Source organism: Oncorhynchus clarkii, chromosome 6 (genome assembly GCF_045791955.1).
Source record: "Oncorhynchus clarkii lewisi isolate Uvic-CL-2024 chromosome 6, UVic_Ocla_1.0, whole genome shotgun sequence".
Taxonomy (NCBI): domain Eukaryota; kingdom Metazoa; phylum Chordata; class Actinopteri; order Salmoniformes; family Salmonidae; genus Oncorhynchus; species Oncorhynchus clarkii.
The window spans coordinates 35,206,990-35,219,780 of NC_092152.1; the positions used below are offsets into that span (position 1 = coordinate 35,206,990).

General features: G+C 45.3%; 1 protein-coding gene across 1 annotated transcript in view; it reads left to right on the top strand.

Annotated features, from left to right (window-relative positions):
* LOC139411055 (autism susceptibility gene 2 protein-like) overlaps positions 1 to 12,791 on the top strand; it is a 394,290-nt gene that overhangs the window by 151,655 nt on the left and 229,844 nt on the right. The window contains exon 4 of the mRNA XM_071156850.1: positions 5,798 to 5,833. Within this exon, the coding sequence (XP_071012951.1) occupies positions 5,798 to 5,833 (36 nt within the window). The remainder of the gene's footprint in view (positions 1 to 5,797; positions 5,834 to 12,791) is intronic.

Here is a 12,791-nt window from a genome sequence, read left to right on the forward strand (position 1 = left end):
GGAAACGATTATCTAAGACGCACAGACACACAGCCATCACACTACGTGTTCTTCTCAAATTGCACCCTATTCCCTATATAGTGCACTACTTTTGACCAGGGACCATAGGGCCCATTGGGAATAGGGTATAATTTGGCATGCGCCTAGATGCCCCTGCATTATTAAAAGCCTGCTATGGTTATGTAGCTGTGACCTAACACTGTTCAGCCAGGTGGTAGCTGACCCTCGCCGAGTTAAAAGGTTAAAGGTCTTTCCAATTACTGCCGAGCCTGCGTCCATATGCTAGCACATTTGCGTAGTAAATGGAGGCAGCTAGGAGGTCGGTTGGTGCTAGGGATGAAATAATGCAATTTAGATACAGAGGAAGTAATGAGAATTTATGCAAAATCCCCAAGCGGCTCATTTTAAATGAATGTAGAATATGCTTCCTAACTAATGCCTGTCAACCGGGCCTCCCAAACCTCACTAAATTCAATCAGACAGTTAATTTAGCTGCACAGAACGGGGGGAGCATGGGGGGAGAGAGGGGGTTTGCTGCTTCTACAGCTGAAGAAGTGATCGAGGAAAAATGATGGAGAGAAAAGATTTTAATGAACTTATTAAATGCGTTGTTCAAGCTATTCAGAATTCCAAAAGAAAATCTAGAGACGTGGAGAGAGGGAGAGAAAAATAAACACTCCCCACCAACATTTTATTTTCCCTTCCCTTCGACCTCCTTTTCTAAGCCTCCTCTCTCTCTTTCTCTCTGCCTCTCTTGTCTCCCCCCTGCCATTCCTCATGAATTTGTGTAAAAGGCTGTTTTTAAATAAAAAAAAGTCAGGAGAAAGAGCCGGGTTTGACAGATAAAAGGATGCTGGCGGATGACAGTTCTGACAGGGAAATGCGGCAGTGAAAAGGGTGTTGGGGGTACGGGAGGGTAAGGGGGAGAACTGTTTAAAATGGCATGCTGTAATCGCTGACGGTGTTAGATATGGCATCTCTCTAATCTCCTGCCAAATAGATGGTGCAAAGACACTGATCGCTGTAGCCATGCCATTCATCCCTATCCATCTCCCTGAAATATAGCTAGGCTCTCAGAGAGAGAGAGCGAGGGTGATGGCCTCTACTGGAGAGGAAGGACTTCCTATTTCTATTAACACTATTTTCCTTTTTCAACTCTGCCACTGCATTGCACATTTTCATTAAATACATAACGCACATGTAATATCCACATCAAAGTGGTCCCAGGCTGTAAGCGCTCTTAACTAAATATGTACTGTACTGTACCCACGATTCATGAGTCAAATGGATTTTGTGTTGTTGGACTGCCAAAAGGAAACAGAGACAAACGAGAAGCTTGCTGCCTCCTCTCCGTACTGAGAACAGTCATGCATCAATTTAGGAAGCAGCAATAGAGACGTGCGTGGAGATGTTGTTTATTCATCTCCACGGTAGCTAGGGTCTTGTATCTGTTTACGTTGACTAGGTAATTCTACCCTTGGCTCAACTGGGCCTAGGCAGAAAGCTGCCGTACAGGCAGGGATTAGGGAAATGTAGAGGGAGATTTTCTCTGCATCTGTGTTAGTGTGGGGAGGGAGTTGGAGGGGGGAGAAGGGGGAAGAGAACACTACTGCTGGGGTCTCACCCATCCACACAACCACCCACACTCTTAGAAAAAAGGTGCTATCTAGAACCTTAAAGGGTTCTTCGGCTGTCCCAATAAGAGAACCCTTTTAAAGAACCCTTTCCGGTTGCAGGTAGAACCATTTGCTTCCAGTTAGAACCTTTTTGGGTTCCATGTAAAATCCTTTCTAAAGAGGTTCTACATGGAACCCTAAATGGTTCTATCTGGAACCAAAAATGGTTCTACCTGGAACCAAAAAAGGTTCTCCTATGGGGACAGCTGAAGAACCCTTTTGGAACCCTTTTTTCTAAGAGTGCAGTTCTTCTGGAGAGCTGTGAGTCCTGCTGCTGGTTGCATGCTGGTTGCTGGCCCCGTCTTTTTTTAATACACTTCACGCTCCGCCAAGCCATGATTGGCCCCTTTAAGTTCTCGCACCTCAAAAACCAATAGTCTGTCCCGTAGGAAAACCAACCGCCCTGCATGTCACCGTGGCTTTGAGGGTCCGGGGGAGGGGGCGTGGAAATGGGGAGAGGATTAGGGGGCGGATTTAGCAACATTTCTGTTCTCCGGGGCTGTTTAGTTAACCCTAAAACACCGCCAGTGTCCTCCACACCCCCACACCCCTATGCCTCTCCCCTATCCCCCCATTCCTCGCTGCTGCGTCTCTGGGGCAGGTTCTTAAATCCTTTTGAAGTCTTAAGCGCTGCAGAAATCCATTGAGAGCCATGTATAATGGCTTTTAAGAGAGAGTGTTTAGCTATATCCCGACCCCATGGCTTATGAACCGCTACCTGCTTTAATGGATTTTTTCCCTCTTCCCTTCACCCGGACTAAATCCAATGGATTGTCCCTCATTATCATTTAAATAAGACTCTCTTTCTACTCCAAACGCTCCAACTTGAATAAAACCTGCATAGTAAGGCTAATTCCAAATGGGTTTGGCCTACCACTACTGCACTGAGTCACACACACACATACACACACACACTCATGCACACACACACACGCACGCACGCACGCACACACACACCACATATGTTGTTCACTTTATCCCCTTTGTGTCCACATACATGGCCGGCTCTGCCCTTCTGCCCTCCACCTCTAGCCCTCCCTCTCTCTCTCTCTGGCAGTGGAGACAGACGGGGTGAATAGTCTTTTGATTCCCGCAGAGCTGACTTTCCGGTTCGCCATAGGACACCTCCCTAATCGTCACAGTGGGGTTGAGTCTGTGAATCAGAGGGAGCAGAGGCACTGATGACGGCTAAAGCACAGAAGCAGGTGTGGGAAGGAGGGATGGAGGGAGAGAGAGATGGATGGAGGGATTGGAGGTACTATGGGCAAAATTGGTCTAGCAGAAAAGTCCCCTCCTGAGACTGGAGGAGAAATTGCCAATCGAAACTGAGAAGTAAAAGGGGGGGAAGTGGAAGGTGTGGAAGGAGAGGGAGATTGGTATTCTGAGTGAGAGAGAAGAGAGAGACCGAGAGAGAGAAAGAGAGACAGAGAGAGAGACAGAAAGAGAGAAACAGAGACAGGGAAAGATAAAGAGAGGGAGAGAGACAGAGACAGGGAAAGAGATAGAGAGCATCTTTCTTCAGTCTGTCTGGCCCCTCACTCTGAGTTGAACCAGGATGACTCTGTCAGGGGCCTCGTCTATCAACAGAAGCAAGCACTGTCAGCATACACATGACAGTTTTATTATGCAATGTCAGTGTATTTGACATTATAAGTGCACAAGTTACATTCATTATTGGATTTGCCCACACATGCATTCAAAACTCAACTTTGACCCTAAACTACACCCCGATACATATACAAATCAATGAAAGATGGGTTTTTAAGAGTAATGCAATGAAATGGTATACAGTATTTAGGCAACACCAATGACTTGATCACTCCAAAAACACATATTTCAAAGTGTTTTAACGGCATGGGTGGGGGGTGTTGTCAGTCTTAAGCATTGATATTCAGTCGTAATCATTCCTACCATTGTATTTTCCTTTGAAGTACTACATGAAATCCCAGCCTCAAAAAAACAAAAACAGCCACGTCACGGATACCTACGTCACACTTCCAGACAAACTAAACACCTACTTTGCCCGCTTTGAGGATAATACAGTTCCGCCGTCGCGGCTCGCTAACAAAGACTGAGGTCCACCCGTGTCTTTCTCAGTGGCTGACGTGAGTAAAACATTTAAACGTGTTAACCCTCGCAAAGCTGCCGGCCCAGACGGCATCCCTAGCCGCGTCCTCAGAGCATACGCAAACCAGCTGGCTGGTGTGTTTACGGACATATTTAATAGCTCCCTATCCCAGTCTGTTGTCCCCATATGCTTTGACATGGCTACCATTGTTCCTTTACCCAAGAAGGCAAAGATAACTGAACTCTATGACTAGCACTCACTTCTGTCATCATGAAGTGCTTTGAGAGACTAGTCAAGGATCATTTCACCTCCACATTACCGGCCACCCTAGACCCACTTCAGTTTGCATACCGCCCCAACAGGTCGCCCCATCGCACTGCACACTGCCCTATCCCATCTGGACAAAAAGAGTACCTATGTAAGAATGATGTTCATTGACTACAGCTCAGCATTCAACACCATAGTGCCCTCCAAGCTCATCATCAAGCTGGAGGCCCTGGGTCTCAACCCCTCCCTCTGCAACTGGGTCCTGGACTTTCTGACAGGCCGCCCCCAGGTGGTGAAGGTTTGTAAACTTCATCTCCACTTCGCTGACCCTCAACACTGGGGCCGCATCAGGTCCTGTACTCCCTGTTCACCCACGACTGTATGGCAATGCACGCCTCCAACTCAATCATCAAGTTTGCAGACGACACAACAGTTGTGGGCTTGATCACCAGCAATGACGAGACAGCCTACAGGGAGGAGGTGAGGGCACTCGGATCTCTTACTCAACGTCCAAAAAACAAAGGAGATGTCGTGTACTTCAGAGAAAGCACCTCCCAATCCACATCGAAGGGACAGCAATGGAGAAGATGGAAAGTTTTAAGTTCCTGGGCATACACATCACAGACAAACTGAAATGGTCCACCCACACAGACAGTGCGGTGAAGAAGGTGCAACAGCGCCTCTTCAACCTCAGGAGGCTGAAGAAATGTGGCTTGTCACCCAAAACCCTTTACAGATGCACAATCGAGAGCAACATGTCAGGCTGTATCACAGCCTGGTACGGCAAATGATCCGCCCTCAACCGCAAGGCTCTCCAAAGGGTGGTGTGGTCCACACAACACATCACCGGGGAAAACTACCTGCCCTCCATGACACCTACAGCACCTGATGTCACAGGAAGGCCAAAAAGATCAAGGACAACAACCGCCCGAGCCACTGCCTGTTCATCCCGCTATCATCCAGAAGGCGAGGTCAGTACAGGTGCATCAAAGCTGGGACCGAGAGATTGAGAAACAGCTTCTATCTCAAGGCCATCAGACTGCTAAAAGGCAATCACTAACTCAGAGAGGCTGCTGAGAGGCTGATTGGGTCCAACTACATTGAGACCCAATCACTGGACACTTTAATAAATGGATCACTAGTCACTTTAAATAACGCCACTTTAAATAATGACACTTTAACAATCTCTACATATCTTACATTACTCATATCACATGTAAATACTGTATCTTATACCATCTACTGCACCTTGCCTATGCCGCTTGGCCATCGATCATCCATATACTTATATGTACATATTGTCATTCACCCCTTTAGATTTGGGTGTATTAGGTAGTTGTTGGGGAATTGTTAGATTACTTGTTAGATTTGTGTGTATTAGGTAGTTGTTGGGAATTGTTAGATTATTTGTTAGATATTACTGCATTGTTGGAACTACAAGCACAAGCATTTCGCTACACTCGCATTAACATCTGCTAAACATGTGGATGTGACCAATAAAATTTGATTTGATTTGATACCCTTGACTCCAGTGGCGTCATTTCATTTGCACTGCAGTAAGCAGTTGTTTTGAGCAGAATACCCTTTTCGTCTCCCTCTCCCTAGTCAAGGCCATCCAAAATGAATGGCAGTGACGTTTTTGCTAGCTAGTGCAGGTCGGGCGCAGGCGGGGAGGGAGAAGGTTAACGTGAATATTGATATTAAAGCGTAGCGGCTTCATCATGTCTGTGTCAGCGGCTGGCTCATGGTCCCTAAAGGTCAACCCTGTTCTCCTCTCTCTCTACAGAGCTCCACTCACTCGCTGTCAGGCCGGGGCTACTCGGTAAGTGACATTTTCATGCTTCATGGCTTTACGGCAGAATTACAATCTCAAACGGCTCTCTTTATTGCCCCGCCGCTCGACACTTTAATTATGTTAAATAGAGTAATGGAGAAATCATGATATTAGGGACATTACTCCTGGATGACTGACTGATTAAATTGTAGGAAGGAAAGAAAGAGATGCATCCCGAATGGCACCCTATTTCCTATGTAGTGCGCTATTTTTGACCAGGACCCTCTGGTCAAACGTAGTGCACTATTTATGGAATAGGATACCATTTGAGACGCAGCCAAGGTGTCCTGCTCTACCCTGGGTAAATGTGGCTGTTTTATTGACATCCATCACATCAGGCCGTGCAGGAAGGCAGCCATTCAGTAGTTCTGCAGTTTAAGTGTTGGAGGAGATGTCTTCCTGCCAACTACAAGCTATTTGATTCAGTTGTCAGACAATATGCTTAAAAGCCTTTAAAAAAGTGAGTGACTGCATTGTTACATACCCCCCTCCCCCACACAATACATTTAATATCATATGCGCCCTTATTCTTTCAGAATACCCATAGCATAGCTGTTCTAATGTAGCCCTATCTTATGAATAGGGGAAATATAACTGCTTTCACATTCAACTCTATACTTTCATTACCTTTGAATTGAAAATGTATTATGCGTTCTTGTGTAAAGTGATAAATCTTGTCAGCCCAGTTCTTTTATACAGCACACTGTCTCACTTTGTGTCACTAGGAGACTATTTTTACCACTTGAAAGCATATTTTGCAGACTACACAAGTCAACAGGATGTGTTTTTTTTAAAACCTTATGAACCTGTTCACTTATCATTATTTCCAGGAAGCTGATGAGTATTGTTTCAATTATGAGGTTCAGAGTTGATAGAGGCAGTCTTGAGTCTTGTTGTTGTCCTTGCTGTCCTCTACATGAAGGGACAATTTATAGAGAGACATTTTTAGCTCCCGTTACACCACTAGACCTGCCTGCGAGTGACATATGGCAATTCTTATCGTAGCTTCGGTGTGCTCAAACAAATAAACAACATCTATAAATGGGTTTGTCACTGCTCAATCAGGGGAAGAGTATCTGCTGAGGTAGCGCTTAAAGAGCCGATCAAAGCTTAAGTTAAAAGACAGTGATCTGTGTGGGGTTTTATGGTGCTTCTGCGTGGAAATGGAACATGTCCCTTTCCTATTCCCTCACGGCTGCATACTCTCGCAGAGATGAAAACAAACAAGACCTCCCGGAAGCTGCTGCGGCCCTTTGGCTCGAGCTGTCAGTTTAAGTCTGGTGGAGGCAAGGAAGGATGGAGGAGGCCCCCTCTTCATCTGTTCTTTATGGAGAGAGAGGGGGGGGGGAAGAGAGAGAATATTATTAAGAGTAGGAGTAGGATCGAGAAAGGTTGAGAGAGGAGTAGGAAGTAAAGGGGAGGAAAGTAAGAAAAAAACGAAGAAAGTGCACAGGAAGTCTGACATTGTCAAGCGCCTGCCCTGCCTCCCTATCTGATGGTGTATGCTGCGCTGCAGTGTGGTGGAGCCCTTTGGGCTGCTTGTGGGCAGACTGACAGAGGGTTTGGCACAGGCTTCTGGGGCCATGCAGGAGCCCTTATCAGCAGGTGCTCCGGGCTCTGTGGTAGGGCCTGTCTGAGAGAGAGACAGGGAGGGAGAGATGAAGGCAGCCGTTGTGGGAGGAAGGAGGGAGGTGGTGGAGGGTTGGAGGGCAGGCAGGCAGGCACACAGAGAGGAGGCACAGATAGCTGGGTTATCTGATGGTCAGCCCTGGGCTCTTATCACCATCTCCTGGCCTCGGGGGGGTTGTTATCTGTCACAAGGCACTAAGAGGTAAAATCCCAATCTCTCTTGACTGTTTGTTTTCCGCTTCTATAGGAGATAACACCTCCACTATTTCCCTACCATATGTCTTTGCCACTGCCTGCCAGGCTGCTATATCTAATGCTGCCTGCCAGGCTGCTATATCTAATGCTGCCTGCCAGGCTGCTATATCTGAGAGGCACATTTGAGACGTAAAAGAAGACATGGTTCAGATTTAGACTCAGATTTAGAAATTGGAGCTGAGGCTGAGGCTGTAGGAAATTGTAATGGTTGTTAAAGAATATAATGTTGGAACAGACTTTTTATATGTACATGTTGGCATGTATTATTGGGTAACACTCAAACACTCCTTGCAGCCAAGATTATAATAAATTGTTCCAAGTACATTTTTGCGGTACTAATTCCAAAAAGAGTCAATGTAAAAATATATCCACAGGGAAAAGCACACACAGGATATCAAAGTTATATCCTTAGTGTTTTCATTTATTTAGAGCCAACACATAAACACCCAACTTTGATATCCTGCCTGTGCTTTTCCCTGTGGATATATTTTTATTGGGTAACACCCCTGGATCAATCTATACATGCGTGGGTGTAGACTAGAACGTGCAATATGGTAAGTTCTCCATTTTCCATTGGACTGGCATACACAAGCTGTACACATAGATTTTCTGAGATTTTTTGTTTGTTGATGACTGTACCCACCCCCACCGTCCATATCCATCACTCCTTACACTAATCTGTTGAAAACTTGACTGTTGACAACAGTCGATATGCAGCACAGCCACAGAGCACCGCAATCAGTCTGAGGTAAAATGTGGAACAGTTTATCAGGTCCTTCTCCCCTCTCCTCTCCTCTGTGTTCTGCTGGCTTCATTATAGTGCCACCCATGTTGGGAAGACAATATCTGGCCCATTTCCTCAACTGTTCGCTACCTGCTTGTTTTTACAGGGGAGAAGAGAAGAAGATGGGCCCTGGCCTAGGTTTGTCTGGTGATTTATCTTTCTCTCTGGGGCTCTCGATAAAAACCTCCAGTCCTCTTCTGTGCCTCGCTCGGCGAGATAGGCTTTAAGAGACGGAGGAAAATGTCAAAATATCTTGGTGCGTCTATCTGCTCTTCCAATCTTCTCCACAGGCTTGAAACGGAGCCGAAGAGGGAGACAGTTCACAAAAAAAAACTAGCTCCTTTTTTCCTTTTCTCCAGATGAAGCGATTGAGCTTCCCCCAGCCTAGCCCACTGAACCACTGAAGGCCCAGTTTTTTTTCTCTTCACATTGAGAGTAGATAGACTGTGCTCTGAGGTGTGGCTGGAGTTCTGGTAGGTTTTGCGGTTTATGGTCTATCAGTTGCATTTACACTTTTCTTGTTGGAGGTTACAACCTTAGCTGGTCTGTCTAGATTGAGCTGGAGTGCTTGCAGCTTTCAGACACCCGTTTCATATTACCCTGCTCTGGCTTATTTAAGCGTATTTTACGCTAGTTGAGTCTACACTCAAACACAGCATTCGCAAAGTCATCTGTGCGTTTCTTAAACAGCTTCATTTAATTGATTTGGCATTCATGACCTACGCTTTGTTCCAAATAAATGTCCTTGTCTCACTGATGAGGTAAAAAAATACAAGAAAGTTCTTTGTCAAATACAAGGATTATGTCACTTAATTATAATCGGCACTATTAAAAAGCTTCACGCTTTATTTAACAAAATGACACAGATTAAATAAACCGATTGTTATAAAAGCCAAGGAGGGAAATCGAGGGAAAGGATACATCATATTTCATGTGATTTTACTATAAAACAATAAATAAAATAATATCTTGCTCAGTGAACATAACGTCACACATTAACCACCGATACAGTACATAACCCAATGAGCTGTCTTATAGAGAAAAGCCCTTTCCTTTCACCTACAATAAAACTCTCTCTCTCCTTTTTCTCCCTCTCCAAAATAGATTTGTCTCCCCTGTCTCACCTTTAAATTCCCACCTCCCAGACCCCTGACTGTTCGGCCGTAGTTTCCATCATCTTGCAGGTGTCTAGCTACATACCAGCGGCCCCTGCCCATGGTGAAAATTAGTAAAAGAAACGAATAGCCCAGCAGGACAGGGTTGGAGCCCTGACATTGTCCACCCCTCTGGTGGAGTGGTATATGTCAGGGGCGCTTCATGAGGGTTGTCTGGGTTGAAAACCCTATTTGTTTATCCCTGTGTGTGGGCCAGCTTCAGAGCAGGGGCCTGCTGCTCCCCTCTCTCCGGGGAGCCCGGCTGTTGCCGCTAGCAACAGATAAAAATGGCTGTTAACCACAGCAGGGCCCACAACACATCAATCATGTGCTCCAGATAAAGGCTTTAGGCTTCTGGAGGCCCGCAACTCTGAATGGCGGGGACTGACAATCCCCTTTCCAGTGACTGCACAGCCCCTATGGTGGTGGACTGGAGGGGGGCTCCCAATCATTCAGTGAGAGGAAACTTAATTTTCACTCGTGGACAGCTTCAGCTCAGTTTTGTCCTAATGGAGATGCCATTTAAAATCCGCCAACACAAAAGGTACTCTGAGAGAGGTCATTTGAATAAAAAGGCGACATGGTGAATTAGTGTAGGCCTGGCCTCAGAAACCGTCGGCATAGTTCACTTGTTCTAAATGAACTCTTAATTGCTTTTGCCCACTTGCCTTTGCTCTTAAGGCTTTGCTTAAGAGTTGGGGAGTTCGGCATCGCTGCATACCTGCATATGCCTTTTAGAATGAAATTGAGATCAGTGATTGAAAAACAACTTAGAACTAGGGCTGTGAAGTGATTTTGGCCCTGTGGTATTTTTCACTAGAGGTGATTTTAATGGTTCATTTCAGCCCTTTCTTTCTCAATCCAAGTAGAAATATAGTAATGGCATTGGTGGTCAGAGAATGTACAAGGCTTTAAGTACATCGAATAGATTCTAAAAAGAATTTCAGTGTTCTCATCAACCGTGTTGGTTATTTGACATTGAAACACAGGCAGAAGCCGTAGGCATAATGCAAATAAGTGTTTGTTTTTCCAATACAGCCCCCACTCTCTCTTGGTCATCAGTCTTGATTTGTCATAGTCGATGCCCCCCAACTCACATTGGCCCCACTAAGAAAAAGGGCTGTCTGTAATGTACAGTAACTAAGTAACGATGCTGTCAGGATTTGTATACCGCTGGCTCTCCACATTAACTTATATGGCCACTCTAGACAAATAAAGTGATAATTCCACTCTATCATATGTTACATACACCACAATCAAGGCCCAATTACATGCTACTTTCATTTATAAAAGCTCTGAACGCAGACTTGAATGCTTTAATGAGCGCTGTAATGAACGCTCAGGGTGTTTGGCAATTCTCCTAGATGTTACTGTGGCTTTTATGGCCCATTATAACATACAATTTGCATCAGCAAATTACAATGCTCGATATCATTATCCAACCGTAGACCTGATCATAAATTAAACCTCCAATTACAAACCTCTATCTGCCTGGGGAGTGATTCTTTGGCTGCATTCTCACCGGGGGAGAAATGAAGGAGAGAGAGAGGTGGAGAGAGAAAGAGAGAGTGGGAGAGAATAGCCTCCAATGTGTTGTGAATAACTTACTTCATCAGTCAGAAGCATTCATTCCCATAATCGGCCCTGGCTCTTTCTCTCTGCCTCCTCTCCTCCCAGCTCAAAGCTCAGAGGCCACATTAAAAGCTCATTAGTACCCAAGCGGTGGCCATCTTGGTCGAGAGGTTGTGATGCAAACTCTTCTCACCCCAAAAAATTATCATAATTGGCTATAGGTGGGTGATGACGTGGCAAGTGGCAGTGTGATAGGCTCAGCTTGTCTGATGAATTAATCATCAAATGTAGGATTAGCTGATAAACTGCGAAACAAACATCCTAGAAAACCTTGAACTATTTATTGATCAGCATTTCGATATGCTTGAAAAAGAATCAGAAAAATCTAAGCGAACAAGAGAAGACCTCTCCCCGGGCTCTGTGAGCAAAACTGAAGGGAAGCCCCCGTCTAAATTTCCAAACGCAACATTGGAGAAGGATTTGTTTTATAACTATGTCTCTAGAAGATAAAGCATTGCTTACACGCATGAGCGAGCAGTTAAAAAATATGCATCTATTGCCTGAGCTACTGGGGGAGGAGGAGGCATTAAAAACTAAAAACAGGAATGAATTACAGCAATAAAATGATGGCAGAAATACGAGCTGAAAATAAGATGTTGAAAACTACCATGGACTCCCTAAAAGACACTACGGAGAGGTTATGGTATGAGAATAAAACAGTGAAAGTAGAATTTCTTGATCTAAAGTATAGAAGTATGAAGAATAATATTGTCATAATGGGAATAAAGGAGGATGAAAACGACAACTGTCAGTCAGTGGATGAAAAAGGCATGATTTTCATGAAACATAATCTCTAGATGGCGAACGAACAGGTGGATGCAATTGATTTTCAATGGGCTCACCATTTTGGTGGCAGAGGAGAGGGAAGGCCCCGTCCGATAGTAGCTAGGCTAACTCACTACAAATGAAGATTGCCTTACTACATCAGGGTAGGGAACTGAAGAACACCCCGTTCTCTATTAATGAACAATTTCCCCATGAAATAGTGGAGAGACGACGTGCCCTTGTTCCCCACCTTCAAAAGGCTCAGAGATTCTCAAGATGCGCTAGTCTGATGAAACCAAGATTGAAGTCTTTGGTCTGAATGCCAAGCATCACGTCTGGAGGAAACCTGGCACCATCCCTACAATGAAGCATGGTGGTGGCAGCATCATGCTGTGGGGATGTTTTTCAGTGGCAGGGACTGGGAGACTTGTCAGGATTGCGGCAAATATTAACAGAATAAAGTACAGAGAGATCCTTGATGAAAACCTGCTCCAGAGCGCTCAGGACCTCAGACTGGGATGAAGGTTCACCTTCCAATGGGACAACGACCCTAAGCACACAGCCAAGGAGGGGCTTCGGGACAAGTCTCTGAATGTCCTTGAGTGGCCTAGCCAGAGCCCAGACTTGAACCCGATCTAACATCTCTGGTGAAACCTGAAAATAGCTGTGCAGCAACGCTCCCCATCCAACCTGACAGAGCTTGAGAGGTTCTGCAGAGAAGAATGGG